General features: G+C 34.8%; 2 protein-coding genes across 3 annotated transcripts in view; one reads left to right on the forward strand and one right to left on the reverse strand.

Moving 5' to 3' along the window:
* Positions 1–2,002: 2,002 nt before the first annotated feature.
* Positions 2,003–7,761, forward strand: LOC104095852 (protein GAMETE EXPRESSED 3). 2 transcript variants are annotated; one of them, XM_009602071.3, is made up of 10 exons: positions 2,003–2,246; positions 2,788–2,978; positions 4,209–4,532; positions 4,813–5,059; positions 5,222–5,506; positions 5,623–5,709; positions 6,001–6,033; positions 6,153–6,212; positions 6,288–6,430; positions 6,915–7,761. In XM_009602071.3, the coding sequence occupies exons 1-10, from the start codon at positions 2,150–2,152 to the stop codon at positions 7,455–7,457; spliced, it is 2,010 nt and encodes a 669-aa protein (XP_009600366.1). In that variant the 5' UTR covers positions 2,003–2,149; the 3' UTR covers positions 7,458–7,761. The 2 variants fall into 2 exon arrangements, with proteins under 2 accessions (XP_009600366.1, XP_018626186.1); XM_018770670.2 differs by having other exon boundaries at positions 4,813–5,023.
* Positions 7,762–10,393: 2,632 nt separating this feature from the next.
* LOC138899070 (uncharacterized) overlaps positions 10,394–20,965 on the reverse strand; it is a 30,550-nt gene continuing 19,978 nt past the window's right edge. Inside the window, exon 3 of the mRNA XM_070185186.1 lies at positions 10,394–10,435. Within this exon, the coding sequence (XP_070041287.1) occupies positions 10,394–10,435 (42 nt within the window). The remainder of the gene's footprint in view (positions 10,436–20,965) is intronic.

Raw genomic sequence — 20,965 nt, forward strand, 5'->3', positions numbered from 1 at the left:
TGGTGTGATTTTTCTTGTGTATGTCATGCACCTTACGTGACTTGTTGTGTTGTTTCCAATGAGCTACTTCATGTTTTTGATATTACTTGTTGACTTGGACTGTAATAGTACACTCGCACAAGCATATACTGTAGCATGTCGTTTACACCAGTTCAAGAGTATGAAACTTGACATTCATTGATCATGCATATGCATTCTTGTATTATCTGCTTCTATATTGAGTATGTAGCCATGCCGGGCGGATTGTGATATTAAGCCTGTGACCACGCCGGGCAGATTGTGATGTTGAGCCTATGATCGCGCCGGACAAATTATGATAGTGAGCTTGTGACTATGTCAGGCGGATTGAGATATTGGCATGTGAGTTGTCCGTGCGGTTGTGATTAATAATATGGGCACGGGGTGCCATGAGCATAAGGTTTGTGATTTGGGACTCGTGACTTGTGATTTTGAGATGAGGTATCTCGGAGTAATATTTTTATGAAACTTGTGCTAGGACGGTTGATTATTCGGTTGTCATTTATTTACCTTATTTGGTTTCACTGGTACCTTAACGGTGTTTTGATTGCTTTACGGTATTTATCACATATTTATTCCTTATTGTCGTTGCTGATTTTTGCTTTCATCATTAGCTTTATACTTATATACTACACATATTATTATGACTAGTAGGAGTCTTGACTTGTACCTCGACACTACTCCACTGAGGTAAGTCTTAATACTTAATGGGTACCGACCGTGGTGTACTCATATTACACTTCTGCACATTTTTGTGCAGATCCAGGTATTGGAGATAACGGGCACAGGCAGAGTTAGCTTCTTGATCGTGAGGATTTAAGGTAGAGCTTCTTGATCGTCGCAGTCCCTTGAAGTCTTTTTTCTTTGATTGTACTGTTAATTTGTTATCCGAACAATATTGTATTTTATTTTTGAGATATTTCTATGTATTCTTCTAGAGTTCGTGACTCTGTACTACCTAGTCTTGGGAGAATTGTGGTGATTATTGCCGCGTAGGCTTGTATCATATTTATTTCGGTATTTATATTAAACTCTGTTTTAAAATATTATGTTTAACTGATTTAATTGTGTTAAGTAATTGGCTTACCTAGTCTTAAAGACTAGGTGGGGGGATTTTGGGTGCTGACAGTTCCTTTTGTAAATAAGAACCAATTCGGAAAATTTTATTTCTCACCATTTTCCGTTCAACCTTTACTTAAAAATTCCAATACTTTTTTGTTCTATCATAATTGGACAAACTTTTCCTCGGAAATATTTATCATGAAACAGAAATAGCAACATTTTTAAAGTCTGTTAGGATTAGCTAATTATAAATAGCTGATAAGTTTGGAGTGCTGAAAAGCTTTTTTAAGTGCTGAAACTGATTTTTAAAATAAACATTTACATGTTTGGATAGAAGTGCTGAAATTGATATAATTGATGTGTTTGATAAAAAAAATGTTGATAAGCTATTCTTTTGTTAAAATGACTAAAAGTTCTGAATTTTAAGGATAAACTAGTAAAAGTGTTGGTCAAGCTAAAAGTGCTTATAAGCTAATTAAAAAACTATAAGTTGGGGATGATCAACTTATGACTTATGGCTGATTTTAGCTTATAAGTATTTTGAGTATTTACCAAATGCATAAATAAGCCATAAGATATTTATAAGCCAGTTTGACCCGCTTATAAGCTTAGCCAAACACCCTCGTAAAGTCACCAAACAATTGTCTTATACCTCTTTACCCATTAGACTATCATCCACTTAACTTAGAAAGTGACGCAAAACCAAAGCATAAATTGTTGTATTTGCTACAAAAAATTGTGTTTACACCGAAACAATAAAAAACTTGTCAAAGAGGAAAATTAGTCACAAAGTAGGACATTAATAAAATATACTATAACACAATTTTATGTAAAACACACGTGGTTGTTTTGGTACATACACCAAATGCAAATAAATTTACAGTTTTTTCCCTTCATTTTTCGTGGGACACACATTGGAAAAAACAAGTCAATAACCAAACACTATAGCGGTTAATTAACCGCTCTGCCATGTTTGAAGAATGAAGTTTTGGGATGTCATTCTACAACTCTGTGATTCTCATCCATTCTATTGAAACTTGTACAGTGTGCATGTTCAATTCCTGGAGACATGATACCATACGCACATGTTGCAGTTGCTTTGGTATTTTCCCTGCTTTTAGTATCAGCATCAGTTGTGTCCTTTGCATATCCCCAAACGTTTTCAGGTATGTATATATTGTGAGTTTGCTAAAAAAGATGATATATGGGAGTATTTTTTTCGCTAAGATATAATATATACTGATAGTGCAAAGAATTTTGCTTTTCGCATTGATGAGTATGAAGAATTTTACAATATCAGTGTGCAAATTTAGCCAGTAACCTTGACCAAAATTTTAGTGTCAATGCCTCTCAGCTGTTTTTGGCAAAAGCATTTGAAGTAGGAGTACTAATTTTTCTCTATATATTGGCCAACTTCATGACCCAATGGTATGGAATTGATGTGTTTTTCTCCAACTTCTATATGTAAGTTGTTGACGAATACATCCTCAATACCAACTTATGTAAATTAAAATTGGTTCTTTCATATACAGAAAGGTTAGGTTGAGATTTTTAATTTTGTTTTCCTCCTTTTTGTCATTTGACCTTGCTGTTGAATTTTGGCCTCATTTTCCGCTTTATATGCATCAAATATAGTTATAGTTCGCAAAAATTGCATACTGTTCAACCTTCTAAAATCTTTTGAATTTTTACATTTGTTTTGTTTAGGTCAAGAATCTTTCAAGAAAGCTGCTGCATATAGACTCAGCAAGCCACTGATCAGTGATGATGGGAAGGTTTATGTGTGTTCAGAAAAGAACTTTTTTGCCTTTGAAATCAATGGTTCCATAGCGTGGACGTTGTCTCTCAATTACAAATGCAGCCCTAATTTAGCTCCAGTTCTAGGGGAATCAAGAAAGGTAAGATTTTAGGCTTAATCACTTCAATTAAGTTTACCTTAATTGCTGGACGGTTTACTTCTATAACTGACTTCTTTTGTTCACAAAAGTGTTTCTTGCTATTCAAAATGGTAAATTTGTGAGCATTTATATCTGTGGTTCTAGCTCCATATTCCTCTACTTTCATATATTCTCTTTAGACTTCCAGGAAAGATCTCATATCAGAATTTTACATTGGAACATGAGAAGAGAAGCCGCAGCACGTAACAACATTCGCATGATCTTAATAAGCTAGGTCCTTTGATTAAATGGTGGACGACGCTGGCATCTGTTATCTCGGATAGCCTACACAGACAAATGGATACTTTTTATAGGCTCAGTCTACGCAATCAGAATGAACATGAAAGAGATAGGAGTGTACTAGAAACTGGAAAGTAAAAGCTAATAGATGATTGAGAACTATATAGAGAATTCTGTTATTGCAGAAGCTAAGATTTACACGGAAGTATAAGAAAAAATTCTATAGTCGATAGTCCTAAGAAACTAAACCAAGATTTTATATGATTTGGCATGAATATTTTTTGAGTAATGTTGGTTATTACAACTAGTCCTTATTTTATTCTCAAAATGAATTAGTGAATATATAAAATGGTTTTATGGGGCGAGCATGAATCGTGTGACTTTTTAGTTTGCTGAGGCTTTTCGCGTTCACCTGAAATAGGTTTCCTATCAAAAATGTTGAAGTTTGAAATTCTGAAAGGTATAGTTATTCTGATCTAACCTTTAACTATGTGTTTCTTCCTTCTGGGGACAAGGCAAAGAGTGAAACTCATGCCTGTTAGTTTCAACGTTCCTGCAATTGTGGAATCGTTAACATAAGAGTTGGCAATGTTTATCTGATAATGTGGAAATCACAAGCCTTCTAAATGTTGTGGACTCATTATTTGTCACTGTTCTAATGCTGCTCTTTCAAATGTAAAGAACTTTGTCCATATTTAAATAGGCTAACTTTCTTTACATGACAGTTTCAATGAGATTTTTTTGGTAACTGTATGTCAAAGTTCTCATTTTGACTTATAATGTAGTGTTTTAGTACAAGTTCTAAATCCTGCAAAACATATACCAAAAGGGGCAGCCTTAGTCCCTGCCAAGTTTGATATAAGAGCTTGACATCTTGTTTCATCTTTTAATTGGTATTGTTTCTTTTAGTATTTTTGTTTGGTTATTAATTATGCAAGCTACTTTTGGTAGATATATGTGGTTGCAGAAGACAGAGTGCTGAAGATCAACCCTTTGAATGTTGGAAGTTCTGAAATAGCTGTAGAATTGTTTTTTGGTACAGAATCTGAAAGACCGGGGGAGATTATTGGCCTTGCAGTAAGTATGTCCAGTTCCTTTGTACTTATCAATGTCAAAAACAGGGGTCTCTTTTCTTACCGGTTGCACGGAAAGCTGCACTGGAGTGCTGGCCCGGTACTTTATCAACGTGGATATCGTCAAGGTTGTAGGAAAAACATCACTGAGTGTTATTTTTCCTCGGATCCTGTGTTCGATCACTGTGAAGCTAGTATATATGTAAGCTTTTCTGTTCCCAACTTCAGTAAACATATTCTATATTTTGGACTTCAACTATTTGTACGGTATTACTCTTTCCATGTGTGCATCAAGCGAATACTTCATTAGTAACAGATAAAGGAGCAGCCGCTGATGCATTTCCTATATATCCATCTAAGGCAGTTATTTTCTCTGCTTATACAATGGAGTTGTATGCTCTTTAAACTTGTCCTTTGCATAAAGCTTTATCTTGCATGTACTTTAATATATCCCAATTCAACCCTTCTTTCTCCAACTGCAGATCTCAAATAATCAAGGAGAAATTTATGCTCTGTCAACTCGTAGTCCACATTTCAAATGGATCCAAGATTTCAGTTCATTCGGCAATACACTGACCATGACATCCGGCAATAATGGTCTACTGTATGTTACTATAGCAGCTAAAGCTCTGGTGCTAGCAGTTGATGTTGCCAGGGGAAGCATTTTGTGGCAGACAAGTATAGGACCGCCAAGTACATCAGATTATGCCCCCGCTGTTGATTCTAATGGTAGTATTTTCCGTTACCTTTGATGCTCAGAACTTACTTAAAATTTAGCAACTTTTAATTGTAGTTTGGCTTATAGACTCTTAAGTAAATTTATCTGACATGAACTTGTAATTGTATCAGCCTTTACAACTTATTCATTTTTCTTTTCAAATTCAATTCCAGGTTGGATATCTATTGGTTCATTGGACGGTTACCTCTATTCATTTTCACCAGAAGGAGTTATCAGAAAATTCCCTAAAGTGCTTAACATGGATTCTGTAATCCAAGTTAGTCCTGTTCTTGATTGCTCAGGATATGCAATCTATGTTTCTCAGACAGAGATTGAAGGAAAGATTACTCGGATAATTGGAGATTACACTTACATCTCTGCGACGAAACCAATGGGCGTTATCTTCACACTGATTAGTCCAGCTACTGGGACCATATTTTGGTCTGAACAATATCCTGGTAACTACCCCGCTCTTTTCCCTAGGCCCGAAAATCTGTTTGGCCGTGTCAACAACATCAGTAGTTTAATCACTTATCTGCAGCACCCTAACCTCCATTATTTACTATTGCATCAGGCCAATTCTCCTCGGAATTTTTGAGAAGTGACCTGCAACATTTTCTTCTGGATGAAAGTGTCCTCCTTGCTTTTTTTGCAGCTTCAAGTGAGTATCTTCACAATTACGGATGCGCTGTATTTACATTGAATACATGAATGTCTCAACAGGACTCGAATATTTGATATCGATGAATAAAACAAGCTTCCATTTCTTTTGCATTTGAAGAGGGTGATGCAGTCATCAAGAAGGACTTGAGCAGTGCTTCAATTTTAGCTGTTTCTTCTATACAGTTCATAAAATCTCACTTCCGGAATAAGTGTAGAATCTAAGGAGATTTTCACTGTGAAATTCATCTATGCTTAATGTATATCTAATAGAGATGGATTACTCCTGCAGGTATTGGGAATCCACTGCCATGCCGAAGTGCACGTAAATATCCTATACCTTTAAAACTTTTCTCTTATATTGCACAGACAATATCATATATATATCACGGTAAGTTCCTAGCATCCTCTTGCTTCAGTTGATTAATTATTCTTTTGCATCAGGTCAGAAGTTTGCATTAAGCTGCTCACAGATTAAGCCTAAGAATTTCAGCATCTACACAGGTAACATCTTACATATTTTTGTAGTGATGTTGCTAACCAATCAAGATTCCAACTAATTAACTTCTTTTTCTTCAGGTAATAAGAAGACAATTTTGCTGTTTCTGATCTTGGAATCTATCATATTGATAGTACTAGCAGTACTAGTAAGATTTTGCTGCATGTTTTGGAAGAAAAAGAAGCTTCAAAATCAAGATCTTGGAAAATTCTTAGATAAAAGAGTAAGCTGAGATACATTCCCTCTCTCTTTTCACCTTTTTGACTTTCTCTTGTATGAAAAATGAATTTAAGCCGGAAGAGACATTTTATGGGATTCGGCTCCCTCTCGATTGTTCTTTCCAACAAGATCTTTCAGTACTCCATTCAGTTTGTTTCTATCCTTTATTTTTAGGTAAGATATCCATATTTACTCCTCTACTGTACGAAATAATCTTAATTTTACCTTCTGTATGCGTTGGAGCCATTCATACTTGTGTTGTCCAGCAAATACTCTCGTATTAATAGATCTAAGCTCCAGTCTAAAGTTACCTACCTCTGATATACTTCATGTTGGAGTTCCGTTAGGGTCAAGGATAAATACGAGACGATTTGCTAATGCAAGGGTATGAATGGCCCCAAAGAGTATAACGGAGAGTAAAATTTAAGAATCTTCGTGTTGTACCAAAACACTGAAAACTGAACTCATCTTTTTTGTCCATGTTTCAGCGATCACTTCGACTTGAGAAGAAAGCTTTTGACAGATCAATCACAGAGGTTCGACAAAAGGCCGCTGAGGAAGCAATAGACAATGAGGTGTTGGAAAAGCTAGGCAATCTAGTTAAGGAAAGGGAAGGCATAGAAAGGAAGCTCTCAACCTCATACAGCTTGGGAAAGGACCAAACTGGTTCTCATTCAACGTCCCTCCTTCCACTGTCCGATAGAAGCTTTTCGTTTCAAGGCGCGAAGAAAGGAAGTGTTACTTTGTTTCATACAATCAGTGATACTTGTTCTGAAACTAGCTGGAGCGAGAGGGAACATTCCGAGATGCATATATCTGAAGATGAAGAGGAAACAGACGATGCAAAGTCACCCACTGAAATATTTAGTTGTAGCGATAACGAGATTTACAAGGAAGCATATCATGCTAGTCCATCTTGCTTGGCTTCCAGTTCGAAAGTGTTTATGAATACATCAAGCCGAGTGATCAAAAGGATTCCATCTGCAGAAGCGCAGCATAAGTATAAGGAAGAGGAATTCATATTCAAGTAGCTAGGATATGTCGCCTTTCACCTTCAACTGGTCAAAATGCTTTCTATTTGAACGGAACTCCACAATTGCATAAGCACGTAAAGAAAAAAGTAGTTACCTCGGGAAAGGGATGAGAGTAGTCTTTCTTTTCTCTCTGCATTCCCTTTTCTTTCTCTCACTCTACTTACTGCTTAGCAGAAAACTTTGTTAGTGTCATCACCAAGTTTATGTTGTATGGTCCACTCAGTCAACTGCTAGTATATGTATATAGTTGAATCATACTAAATTGGAAACTCACTGTTACTTATGCTTGTATTTTGTGGATATATCTCCTATTCAGAGCCCCCGATGATTGGATATATTCAGTGGCATATGCGGTATAAATTTTACCCAAGCAATATCAGCATATTGTCACAATTCGGCTCGTAAAGTTTGTCACTACCCCAATGGCAGGGGCCGCGCCTAAAGTCAAACTTTAACGATAGACCTTAATGTTTTTAATTTTTTTTAATTATTTGAAGTCAATTTTTCTAGTTTTTTTAGATGCAAAGTTACTAATAATTTTCTTATAATCAATTTTTTTTTATCAAGAGCACCTTTTTGAGATTGTATTAGATTTTGAATTCTTCTTCTTTTCTTGAATTTCTCATAACCAGATTCATACTTTCTATTTGACATACTTTTTTTCTAATAAATAATCTAAAAATGCACTAAATAGCAAAATATTAAATTTTAGATGAAAAAATAATAAAAAGATAGAATGATAGAACCTGGTTCAAGAACGGATAACTTGATATCAAATTAAATTTTCTGCTCGAGTATGCTTGTCGTAAGACTTGAATTATGAAAATAGAACGAACAAAAAATCTCCGCTATTTCTTGAATCAATACACTGAACTCTGAACTCTGAAGCTCCACAATAATGCTTGATCTTTGGCTATTGCAGAATGGAGGCATGAATAATAAATTGAAGAACAAAGTATAAAAATATAATATAGTGCACACGTCTGTTTTTACTTTGCTCGAGAAAGTTGTGGTCCATTATCTCAAATTTGTGTTCTCTTTTTATGCAAACTTCCCATGTATTGTTTCACTTTATAGTTTTTTTTTAATTTTTATTTTATTATATATATATATATATATATATATATATATAACTTAGGTATAATCAAAAAATTGTCCCACATAAATATGGGGATTAAAGCAATTGCTTTACCCGCTTTATGGACGGGCCGCCCCTGCCCAATGGTAGAATCTATTCGGCATGTCGTGTGTATATATATATATATATATATATATATATATATATATATATGATATTTTTAAGAAATAATATATTTACACAGACATATATAAAAAGGTTTTTTTGCGAAGCAATATTGGATGACATTATATATATATATATATATATATATATATATATATATATATATATATATAGATATTTTTCAGAAATAATATATTTACACAGACATATATAAAAAGGTTTTTTTGCGAAGCAATATTGGATGACATTTTTTACTAAAAGGTATTTCTGTTGGGAACATACTATTAACCATAGATTTGGTTTGGATATAGTATTTATTGTGGAATAATTATTTATTCAATTTTAATAAATATTTTAAATAGATCATATATTCGCCTGTGTCATTTACTTATATAGTAAATGATTTAGTGTATAGAGTTTAGCTTATACATGAAAAATTAAATCATCGGCAGTGTTTTAAAAGGCGTTTTCGGGGTGAGGCGCACCAAAAATACCTCGAAGCGATGGTATGGGGCAAAAGTCTCAAGAGGCGTACACCCGGGCGTTCGGGGCGTACGCTCGGGCGTTTGAGAAACATACGCTCAGACGTTTGAGGCGTGTTTTTGTCGTGAAGCGTAAGCCTAGAGACTTTTTCAAATTAAAATAAAATTTGTTAAATAAGTCCTTCATATAATACCCAAATTCTCAAAAGTTAGCTTGTAATTACTCAAAAATTTTAAAAAGGAACTGAAATGTATTAAATTTAAAAATCAAGACCTTTTTATTGATTGAAACCCTAATTTATAATTTTTCTCAATTTTTTATCTTGTCCCTAGTCTGCTAATATCTCCCAAAAGCAAACGAATATTCATTTTTTTTACAAATACTAAAAGAACTCCATTCTCCTTCATAGTAGCAAGTTCAAAGTTGAAATTACAGGTCAATCATCCTTTTTATCTTCCATGTAGAAAACTTTATTCTTTTCGACTCAAGTTACTTGTGCTTGTAAGTAGCGTATAATAGATTGTTTTGACTAGTTTTTTGTGGGGATGGAGCATACATATATATATATATATATATATATATATATATATATATATATATATATATATATGCATATTTTTAGTTTTCTTCAATTTTATACAATTTTACCTATTTATAAATATTTGTTGTAATTATATTATTTTATAAAATATTAAAAATTAAATACCCATGGGATTTATGCCCCGTGCCTCGGGACTTACGCCTCGCTGCGGCACATGTAGAATATCTTGCCTTACGCCCACGCCTTTTAAAACACTGATCATTGGTTCTTATAAAGTATAAAGATCATGTTCACAATCTAATGATGGAATTTGATAAACCATCAGGAATGATTGTAGCACAAGATTAAATATAATTTATCTTAATTCCGACTTCTTGTGCTAGCACATTTTGTATGTATTGAACGGACCAAGTAGAGATAAGTATTTTATACTGACTTAATAAAATAACTTATCTAGCCACTAAACGTACGTATACTCTTAATCTTGATATAATTATTATTAGTTGTGTATATTATTTATTATTTTAATTTATTAAAAGGCGAGATTCTTTTGTGGGTCAATATGCCTGGTAAATTGAACAATGATGATATACATTGGCGAAGTAATAGTTAGTTGATGGAATCCATGTCTCGGTCTAGAGATTGATGATACACCTTTATGAAAGCTTATAAGTTTTCATGTGTAAACCCTGCAAGTGGATTTTGTATCTGTCACATGAAATAAGTTAAGCGAAAGTCTAAATGAAATAATCAATTAAATTAAATCGTCAGTAATTTAATTTATTTGATTAGTATCTGAATCTTAACATGAGGAGTTAAGGTTTAATGAAAGAATTTCGAAATTGAACTGAGGAGTGCAATTACGAATTTTTATTGGAATAATTCGTAATTTATTATGGTAGTATTAATTCGAATATTTTGAATTAAGTCCATAATAGGAAGCCTCGTTAATTAAATATCGCGGTCCCTGTTGTGCCTGAATAATTAGGAATTAAATGAAATTCTATTTCTTGGTAGAAAAGGAAGACCCAACAGGTTTAGAAAAATATTTTAAACCCCACAACTTGTGGCTATAAAGGGGTCTTATTACATAAGTAGACTATAATTTTTACTACACGGTTTTCATAGGAGAAATTCGCCTACACGAATTTGCTAATTCTGGGCATTATTCGGATCACACAGCAGAAGACTGTGGAACTGGAAGATGATCTCGTGGATAATTTCGCTCTTACTTGAAGGCTCTTTTCGCGATCGCGGTCACGTTTCAAGAGATAAGTATCGATCTTATGTTTGATTAAAATCTATGATCGTGTGTTGTTAATATTACGTGCAAGTGATCCTGGCTATTTGCTTCCGCTGTTTATACCTGTTTTTCATCAATTGGTATCAGGGCCTGCTTGCTGTTAATCACTTTGTATTACTGTAATAAATAATAAAAAATCATTAAACTTTCTAAAATAGAAAAAGAAGTTAATAGAACCAGTTTTACGAAATAAATTCTGAAAAAATAATATTGAAATAAATCGAGCCCACTGAATGCACAGTGTGTCCTTAAGGAAATTATTCTTCTCAAGTTCCCGAGGTGTTGGAATATTATCCTCCCAGGATAGAACGATTTAACTCACCAGCGTATTGGTACCAAAAACTCCGGTGAACTTCGAACCACTCAATGATCGCAAAACACACTGGAAAATATTGTGTAGAAGAAGAAGAAGAAGAAGATAATCAGAAATTTAGTAAAATAAAGATTCTGAGATTCAAGGCATATTTATAGACCATTTGGCACTGCTTCTGAAAAGGTTTGCAACCTTTCAGAAACAGCCATAGCTGTTGGAACATGTGGGAATATTTCTATTGAAATATTGCGGAAAAACAGAAAAACGGATTTAAAATAATCCGAGAAAGAAAACGGGCCAGACCGGACCGGGTCGCGGGTCATGGGTTATTTCGGATTGAATTTTTATTAATTAATATAATTAATTAATTAAATAATTGAAAGAAATTTTATTCAAAAAGATTAATTAATAAATTAATCTTTGACCGAATCTGAAGCCGAAGCCGAAGCCGAGCCGAGCCGAGCGAGCAACGACGATGATGATGCGAGGCTTGCTTTATTCTTAACTCTTTAAGAGCTAGAAGAAGAGCAATTGTATATATACCCATCAAAAACCTTTCTTCCTCCAATATGGGACAATGTCCCTTTGCCAAGGAGGGAAACTTAAATATTTTATTTTTCCTCCATTTCCCATTCACCCTCTTTAAGCTACACCAAGCTTAAAAGCCCAACAATCCCCCACATGAATGGGGAATGACTATAAAATAAAGGAATGCACGGATGCGTGTGTGTTTTACATGTAAGAATTAATTGCATCTAGATAAGTAGGTTTTCCTTTGAACTTTCCGTAGTAAACTTATATCGGATATATTCGGTCAATCGGTAGATTTGATATCTTTGAACCGTAGAGCTTTGTTGTATACCTAGATAACATAAGTCACACAATTAACCATTAACCCTATATGGTTCTCACGGTTGTGTTCGTTTCAGCCATGAACACCGCCTAGTTTCATGAGTGCTCAGAGAATGGGCCTTTACTTTCATTTCCCTTGAAGCAGCTTACACTTCACACTCACATAGGTGATTTCTAAATATGTAATCCTATAGACACACTGTCTGGTCATATCTTGCCAGACTTAGCAAATCATTAAAGAGTTTTAAGCTTTATTGACTCATCAAAAAGTCTTAATACTTTACCTCGATTTCTGAACATTGTCTTCATCACGAGAATGGGTTGAGTTATTTGACAATGTTGAACCGTCATTCATAACTTTGTTTGATCTCTTTGAACCTAGCTCTTGGGATCTCCAGTCTGCTAGGTAAAGTTACCGCCATGATTATACTTGTCCTAGGCCTTAATCTCATTCCCTTTGATGATCTTTCAACTGCCTCTCTAGATAGGCCTTTTGTAAGTGGATCCGACACGTTATCTCTTGACTTTACATAGTCAATCGTGATAACACCACTAGAGAGTAGTTGTCTAATGATATTGTGTCTCCATCGTATATGACGAGATTTTTCGTTATACATAATCCTCCCTGCCCTGCCTATTGCCGCTTGACTATCACAATGTATACAAATAAGTGCCAAAGGTTTGGGCCAAAATGAAATATCTTCCAAGAAATTCCGGAGCCATTCAGCTTCTTTACCGGCCTTATCTAAGCATTGAATTCAGATTCCATTGTAGAACGGGCGATGCATGTTTGTTTGGATGATTTTCAAGATACTGCTCCACCCCCAATTGTGAAAATATCCACTTGTGGATTTAACTTCAGATGATCCAGTGATCCAATTTGCATCACTATATCCCTTGATCACGGAGGAATATTTGTTATAATGCAAAGCGTAATTTTGGGTATGTTTGAGATATCCCAAAACTCGTTTCATTGCCATCCAATGTATTTGATTGGGATTACTTATAAACCGACTCAGTTTACTAATAGCACATGCTATATCTGATCGCGTACAATACATGATATACATCAAACTTCCCAATACTCTTGCATAGTCCAATTGTGAGTCACTTTCACCTTCATTCTTTTGAAGTACATAACTCACGTCAATTGGAGTCTTGGCAATTTTGAAATCCAAATACTTGAACTTGTCAAGTACCTTTTCAATGTAGTGAGACTGTGATAATGCTAGACTTTGTGGAGTCTTGTGAATTCTGATTCCTAAGATCACATCAGCAACTCCTAAGTCTTTCATATCGAATTTGCTAGCCAACATGTGCTTAGTAGCATTTATATCTGCCATGTTTTTGCTCATTATCAACATGTCATCAACATATAAATAAACAATGACTTCATGTCCTGGAGTGTTTTTAATGTAAACACATTTGTCACATTCGTTGATTTTAAACCCACTTGCCAATATTGTTTGGTCAAATTTAACATGCCATTGTTTGGGTGCTTGTTTAAGTCCATAAATCGACTTAACAAGTTTGCACACTTTCTTTTCTTTACCAGGAACCACAAAACCCTCAGGTTGTTCTATGTAAATCTCTTCCTCCAATTCTCCATTTAAGAAAGTTGTTTTAACATCCATTTGATATATTTCAAAACCATACACGGCCGCTAGTGCCACTAACATCCTAATAGATGTTATCCTCGTTACTAGCGAGTAAGTATCAAAATAATCAAGGCCTTCCTTTTGTCTATAACCTTTGACAATAAGCCTTGCCTTATATTTATCAATAGTTCCATCAGCTTTCTTTTTCCGTTTGAAGATCCATTTCGAACCTAAAGGCTTATTTTCCGGAGGAAGATCAACCAATTCCCATGTATGGTTATCCAAAATTGATTGAATCTCACTATTGACTGCCTCTTTCCAAAACGCTGAATCAGAAGATGACCGGACTGGGTCGCGGGTCATGGGTTATTCCGAATTGAATTTTCGTTAATTAATTAATTAATTAAATAATTAAAAGAAATTTTGTCCAAAAAGATTAATCAATCAATCTTTGACCGAAACCAAAGCCGAGTGACGACGACGACGGCACGAGATTTGCTTTCTTCTTAACTCTTTAAGAGCTAGAAGAAGAGCAATTGTATATATACCCATCAAAAGTCTTTTCTTCCTCCAATATGGACAATGTCCCTTTGCCAAAGAGGAAAAATCAAATATTTTATTTTCCCTCAATTTCTCATTCACCCTCTTTAAGCTACACCAAGCATAAAAGCCCAACACTTACATCTATATAGATATCATGAAATACGTTTGAATATATGTGCGGTTATATTCATGTATGTGCTGTTTATCTTTCCTTTAACGTAGGAAAGGAATTAAATCAAGATTAATCTGTGGTTTAAAAAAAAAAACAGTAGTTGAGAATTCTGGAATCTGGACGATGTCTCTTAGATAGTTGTTTATGGCTTAATATGAACACTGTTTTGGATGCGGCGGTGAAATTGTCCGAAAAACAGAATTTAGTTGCTTCTTAAATATTTAGTGACGGCGACGGCAACAGTAAGGCGTTTCTTGCAAGTATTAAAAGTGATTTGTGTTTTGGTTTACGTGATGTAGTGGCCAAAAAGACTTCGAAAGGACTATTAGGTTGCTTTGTTTTAAATTGGTTTAAAAGTAATTAAAGGAAGATGGATAACTCTTCCATCAACGTGGGTTTTAGTGTTCCTTGTGGTGAATCTTCTTTAATTTGGTAAGAAGTATCTTCCCTTTTAATTCAAAAGCACCTGTCTGCATATTCTATAATGTGAACAGTTCTATGCCAAATTATTTATGAATTCCTTGCATATTTAACTATACTAGCTTTAGTGTACGTGGTTGCACGTGTAGTTAACGTCAATCAGTAAAATATGAGTAAATGAAGAACATGTAAATCAAGTTATCAAATACTAAGTTTTAAAAATATCTACGTTAAGTTAATATTTTAAAATAAGAACTTTGTACAGAGAAAAGTATAGGAAATTGTCATTTATTTGAACGAATACCAGAAAAAAAATTAATTAATGGCAACTAACTTAGAATATATTTTGTCTTCTAATGTTTCATTCGTATTGTTTTTACCATTTGCATTTTTAACAGTTTGACTCTTACTACTATATTATAATCAATTTTATTATAAATTTTGAAAAGAATGACTTGGATTTTTTACAAATTAGTTAAATCAAAAACCTTTTTGGATAATTAGGATTGTTCTTAATGTTAAAGAGATTTTTGTTGTTGATTCAAATCTTATTAATAACTCATCCCAAGTTTTAAATATTTAATTGTAATTATAATTTTTATCCAATAAGAATTTTACGTTCAAGAAGAGGTTCATTATCCACAGATGCGAAAGTAGGCCAGCTTGGGGAAGGCCGCATCTGTGATGCTTTTTTCGCAGATGCGGAGCCGCAAAAGAGGCCGATTCTCCGCATAAGCGGAAATCGCTGGAGGCAGAAAGGTCCATTTAATACGGGACTTAGGTCATTTTTGGCTCATTTATTTCACTTCTTGGGTGATATTTGGAGCTTCTTAGAGAGGGATGTTTACCTAGCTATTGAAGGTAAGTAATTTCTATCCAATGTAAGTTAAATACATAGATTATGGGTAGATTTTAACATGAAAAATTGTGTAAAATTATGGGTTTAGTTGAAAAACCTAGGTTTTGATAAAAATGGGATTTAACTACGAAAATGATTATGGAATTGGGTAAATGTTATATATTTGAGTTCGTGAGGTTATGGGTAACAATTATCTTCGAAAATTTCCGGAATACGGGTACGTGGGCCCGAGGGTGAATTTTAGAAATCTTACAATTCGAGTTGGGTAATTACTCTAATAGTTAAATTATGAACTTTTGAACATGTGTTGATTAATTTATATAACATTTGACTAGTTCCGGGTTATTTGGCACCGAGTTGACGATTTATAGCATATTTGTGGATCGGAAGTGAACTTGAGAATGAGGTAAGTCTCTTGCCTAACCTTGTAAGAGGGAACTCATTCCCTTAGATGTATTTTTTTGTGAATTACTTGTGTGGGGAGCTACGTACGCACTAGGTGATGAGAGTCCGTGCGTAGCCATATTCCATGAGATGTCCGGGTAGTCTTAGATTTACACCATGCCTTAGATTGTACTGTTATGTTTATTATGCATATTAATTGTCTAAAATAAAGATGAGATTAGGGATTGTAAGGTTGAAACTCTCCAATTTAGATTTCTTATTTTGGGAAGAATTGAGGAATATATAATAACTCTAAGAAATACATATCCACTCGCGTCGCAAATACTTCCGCGAGCGAGGTAAACTTCTCTACTCTCATGGGAGCGGGCCGTTCGCATCGGTAGGTTAATAGATGCATCTATGGTTCGTGCCGTTCGACCCTCGACAGTGCGCACAGTATATTTTTGGATCGGGCCGTACGACCTCGGCACAAATCATGCGTAATAATACTCGGAACCTGGTTGCACTTAATATTATTTCATGGCTTGTGAGGTTATAATTTATTTAATGACAGCAGTTGAATCGGGGTTAGTAGGTGTTGGCTAGAGAAATTCTTGGGATTTTATCATCAGTTAAGGAACCATTTATTCACTGCTTGTTATGGTATTATTATTATTATTATTATTATTATTATTATTATTATTATTATTATTATTATTATTATTTCCATGTTCCATACCTGTTTATAATTCCTGTATTTTATTATTGGCCCATAGTAAGTGTCGATGTCGACCCCTCGTCACTACTTCTTCGAGGTTAGACTGGATACCCAATGGGTACATGTTGTTTATATACTCACGCTACACTTCTGCACTAACCGTGCAGGATCTGAGGCAGGTGTATCTGGTAGGCATCTCGACGCGCACCCCTGATACTCCGAGACTTAGGGGTGAGCTGCTTCCGAGCCCGTTCTGCAACACCTGAAGTCTCTCTTTTGTATTTACTTTCTGTCTACTCTACTTCAGACAATAGTATTTTGTATATTCTACTAGTAGCTCATCCACATGTGACACCAGATTTTGGAATTATGCTAGTAGACATTTGATGATTTTTGGATTATTTAGTTCATCACACTTGTCCTTATAACTAAATTTTTTGTCAAGTTGACTTTGATCTATTCGCCTCATTTCTCTATTATGTTATGACGACACTTTATTTTTTATGTGATGCTTTTTTAGTTTTTTGTGAATTGTGCAGCTAGATACTCACCTTTATTGACCCACGTGGCTATGCCAAGCTTTACCCAGTAGAAGCTGATAGCAAATTAACACCTGCTTATGGGTTCATTTTGATGTCAAAAGCTCATCATGGTGCAGTTTCAATGAACTAGAGTCTTCACATGCTCTATAAAAAAATTAACCTCAAAAGTGGTATTTTAATTGCCGCCCTGTCAGGAGACACGTCTCTTGGTCTGGGATTACAGGACGACTACTCACACTCCACCCAATCAAATTTAAACTCCCAATGAGAAGCGACTGCTTTGACAGGAAACAGGTTCTCAAGATCAATGTGCTCTTCTGGATCTGGTACATACTTGTAGAGTTTTTAATCCTTTGGAACCCTTCAGTGAGTCTTTTTGGACTTCACAATTGCAGTGTAATCCTTAATGTATGTTGTTTCTCCCACTTCAATAAGGAGTAAATTTTCTGGCTCTTTTTGCTTAATTGATCAGAGAAACTCTTTGATTTATTGATTTTTTTGTCAAAGTTGATATAGGTAAATGCAGCCTTTATGAAATACCTTGCTTTGCAACTTTTCATATGGTAATACGTTTCATCAGACATATGCATTCAGAGCATGAAGATTAGCAAGTGAGACCAAATTACTTCTCCACTAAGGTGCGATGATGTAACCTACTCCACTGAAACTTGTATCAGTAGAAGTTCTACTAAAGCGTTTATCAAAGTGAGTTAGTATTTTGGTGAAATCCTCTAAAAAATTAAAAGTTTTTTACTACTGGCTTTCTGTGTATCTTATGAAATGGTGTGGATGCATGCTTGCCGGTTGGTTATGGTAAAACAGAGGATCCAGTGTTTTATGCACTCTCCCACAAGAAGTATGTTTCATTAGATTCACCTATCCAAGCAATAAAGGAAGTGCTCTATTTCATCCGTGCATATTTTATGTGCATTTCTTCTGATAAATATTAGACCCTTTTAGCAAAACAAGAATATAGTTAATGAAAAGGTATCTAAGTTGCTCCCTTTTTCATATTGACTGCCCTTTCCTTCCTGCTCACACTGACATTGTTTATTTTTTCAATATTTTGATTTAGATGGTGAAGAATGAGGTAATCTTGTAACACGATTAAATGAATACTGCCACAACTTAGATACTAAGCTCTTATATTAGATTCACCTTTGCTTTTTGCAAATTTTTAGTCTTTACCTTAAGAAAGCACCATAATATTATTGGCAATTCATTCCGGTGATGATAAAAGCTGATTCAAAGAATTATATTCGTAGTGATACTTTATGTTCATTGGGATTTTTTATGCCTTATCAGAATGATTACTTGATTGAAACATCACATCTTATGTGTGAAGACATTAGTTGTGACTACTTGAATAACGTATGTGCTGATAGAATTCATGGTTGGTAGTAGCTTTATATAAAAGAACAAGACTTTAGGTAGGCTTTGTCTAATATAGACAAAGTGTGATAGAACTTCAGGTAGAGTTTGTCTAGACAAAGGAAAATTCAAGATTGATGAACTCTATTAATACTGATATAATTTTACCTTCCAACAAAATTTTAAATGTTTTTTTTTTTTGGAGTTTCTATCTTTTTCTTTTTAATGTTCTGCACTTCTAAGTTTTTTTTCTATATTTCTACAGTTTCCTCTTACTTTCAGCGTCTGCACCATATTCTTTTGTATCTTGCAGATTTTCTTGCATTTTGCACTCATTTCTGCATTATTGTTTTGCATTCTATACATTTTCATTCATGCCTTTTGCACTTTACGGTTTCTGCAACTTTTGGGGTGCATTTTTCTGCAGTTTGCATATAGTTTTCTGCAGTTCGACTCATACTTTCTGCGTCTAGGATATAGTTCATTCAAAAATGTATTCTCAACTTTCAGCAAAACACAAAAAGTATGCTTATGGGATCTCCCTAGGTCATTAATCCCCCCCCCCCCCCCCCCCCCCCCCCACAATTGAAATATAATAACTTGGTCCTGATACTGGTTTAACATCTGCTGCCTTTTTTCTTCTCTAAGGGAATCTAAAATCCTGGAATTGGACGTGTAGTTGGTTCTAATATTTTTATCGAATACTACTACAAAAAGGAGATTATAGCAATGAAGGTTTATGGAGTGATTTGACACTTCTACAAGAAATGTATTTTCTTTTGTCTTTCTCATGGAAGTAAGCAGAAGAAGTGTTATTCTGCAAATGTATATTTCATATCTTGTACAAATGTAACGACCCGACCGTTCGTTTTGAACTCTAGCATGTTGTTCGGCGGTTTGAGGCCTTGAGTAGCTTCATTTCATGTTTTATGACTTGTACGTAGGGTTAGAATTGAATTTCGGGATGTTCGGAGTAGATTCAGAAGGAAAATTCTCGCTTATTTTGGAAAGTTGGCATTTTGAAAGTTTTAGAATTTTATTAGTTTGGTTTGAAGTGGATTTTGATATTATCGATGTCCGTTTGAGATTACGAGCCTTGAAATAGGTTCGTATTGTGATTTATGACTTGTGCGTAAAGTTTGGCGTAATTCCGAAATGTTTAAGTATGATTCAGACGCGTTCGTCGATGTTTGAAAGTTGAAAGAAGAATTTTGATCGTAATTCATGATTTGATGTTATTCGTGGTATTTCGAGCCTTTGCATAAGTTTGGATAAGGTATTGGGACTTGTTGGTATTATTGGACGGGGTCCCGGGGACCTCGAGTGTGTTTCAGATGTGTTGGGTTGTGTCGTGCTCTTACTTGATATTTCGACATCGTTTCTTTGGGTATAAAGGATGCTATATTGAGCAAACGACCTTTGATTTGTGATTAGATTGAACCATTAGATCTGTATCGTAATTACGGAACCATAGAAATAAGAATCATCGAATTCTGAGGCCGTATGAAAGAGTTATGCCCATTTCCATGTCGGGAAAGATTGCTAGTTTCTGGTGCGAACTTTTGTTCTTCGCGAACGCGAGAGATGTTCCGCGAATGCGAAGAATTTCTGGGTTGACCGGCCAATGCGAAAAATTGCTCTTCACGAACACGAAGGTCACCTGCGAACGCGATGAAGAAAAATCGTCTTGATAGTGTTTTAAATCGAGAATTTTAGTATTTTGGGCATATCTTGAGTTCTAGAGCTCCGTTTGAGGTGTTTTTCGCAGCGTTGTTCTCGTATCAACAAGGGGGTAAATACCTGACCTTTATTTTGATGTTTCTCCATGATTATTTCCATTGATTATTTTTTTTCCGTGTTTGGATTGTAGAAATTGGGATTTTGAGCCCCAAAGTTGAGAAATAGTAAATCCTTGATTTGAGGGTCGATTCATGAAGGAAATTGGATGATTTTCTGGATATAGACCATATGCGTTATGGGTAATATTTATTTTCAATAATTTTGGAAATCCGGCACGTGGGCCCGAGGTTGACTATGTTGACTTTTCGAGTGGAGTTGAGAATTGTTATAAATTATTAAATTGGGAGTGTTGGAGTTGCACGTTATTTGATTAGTTTCGAATCGTTTGGCATCAGTTTGAGGAGTTAGAGAGGTGTTGGAGCC

Source organism: Nicotiana tomentosiformis, chromosome 9, assembly GCF_000390325.3.
Source record: "Nicotiana tomentosiformis chromosome 9, ASM39032v3, whole genome shotgun sequence".
NCBI classification, from domain to species: domain Eukaryota; kingdom Viridiplantae; phylum Streptophyta; class Magnoliopsida; order Solanales; family Solanaceae; genus Nicotiana; species Nicotiana tomentosiformis.

What these genes read in the sequence shown, in the direction of transcription:
- LOC104095852 (XM_009602071.3), top strand. Translation starts at nt 2,150, where the DNA reads ATGATACCATACGCACATGTTGCAGTTGCTTTGGTATTTTCCCTGCTT. An exon ending in ATATCCCCAAACGTTTTCAG is followed by an intron (nt 2,247 to 2,787) that starts GTATGTATATAT and finishes TGTTTTGTTTAG; the next exon opens with GTCAAGAATCTTTCAAGAAA. An exon ending in TTCTAGGGGAATCAAGAAAG is followed by an intron (nt 2,979 to 4,208) that starts GTAAGATTTTAG and finishes TACTTTTGGTAG; the next exon opens with ATATATGTGGTTGCAGAAGA.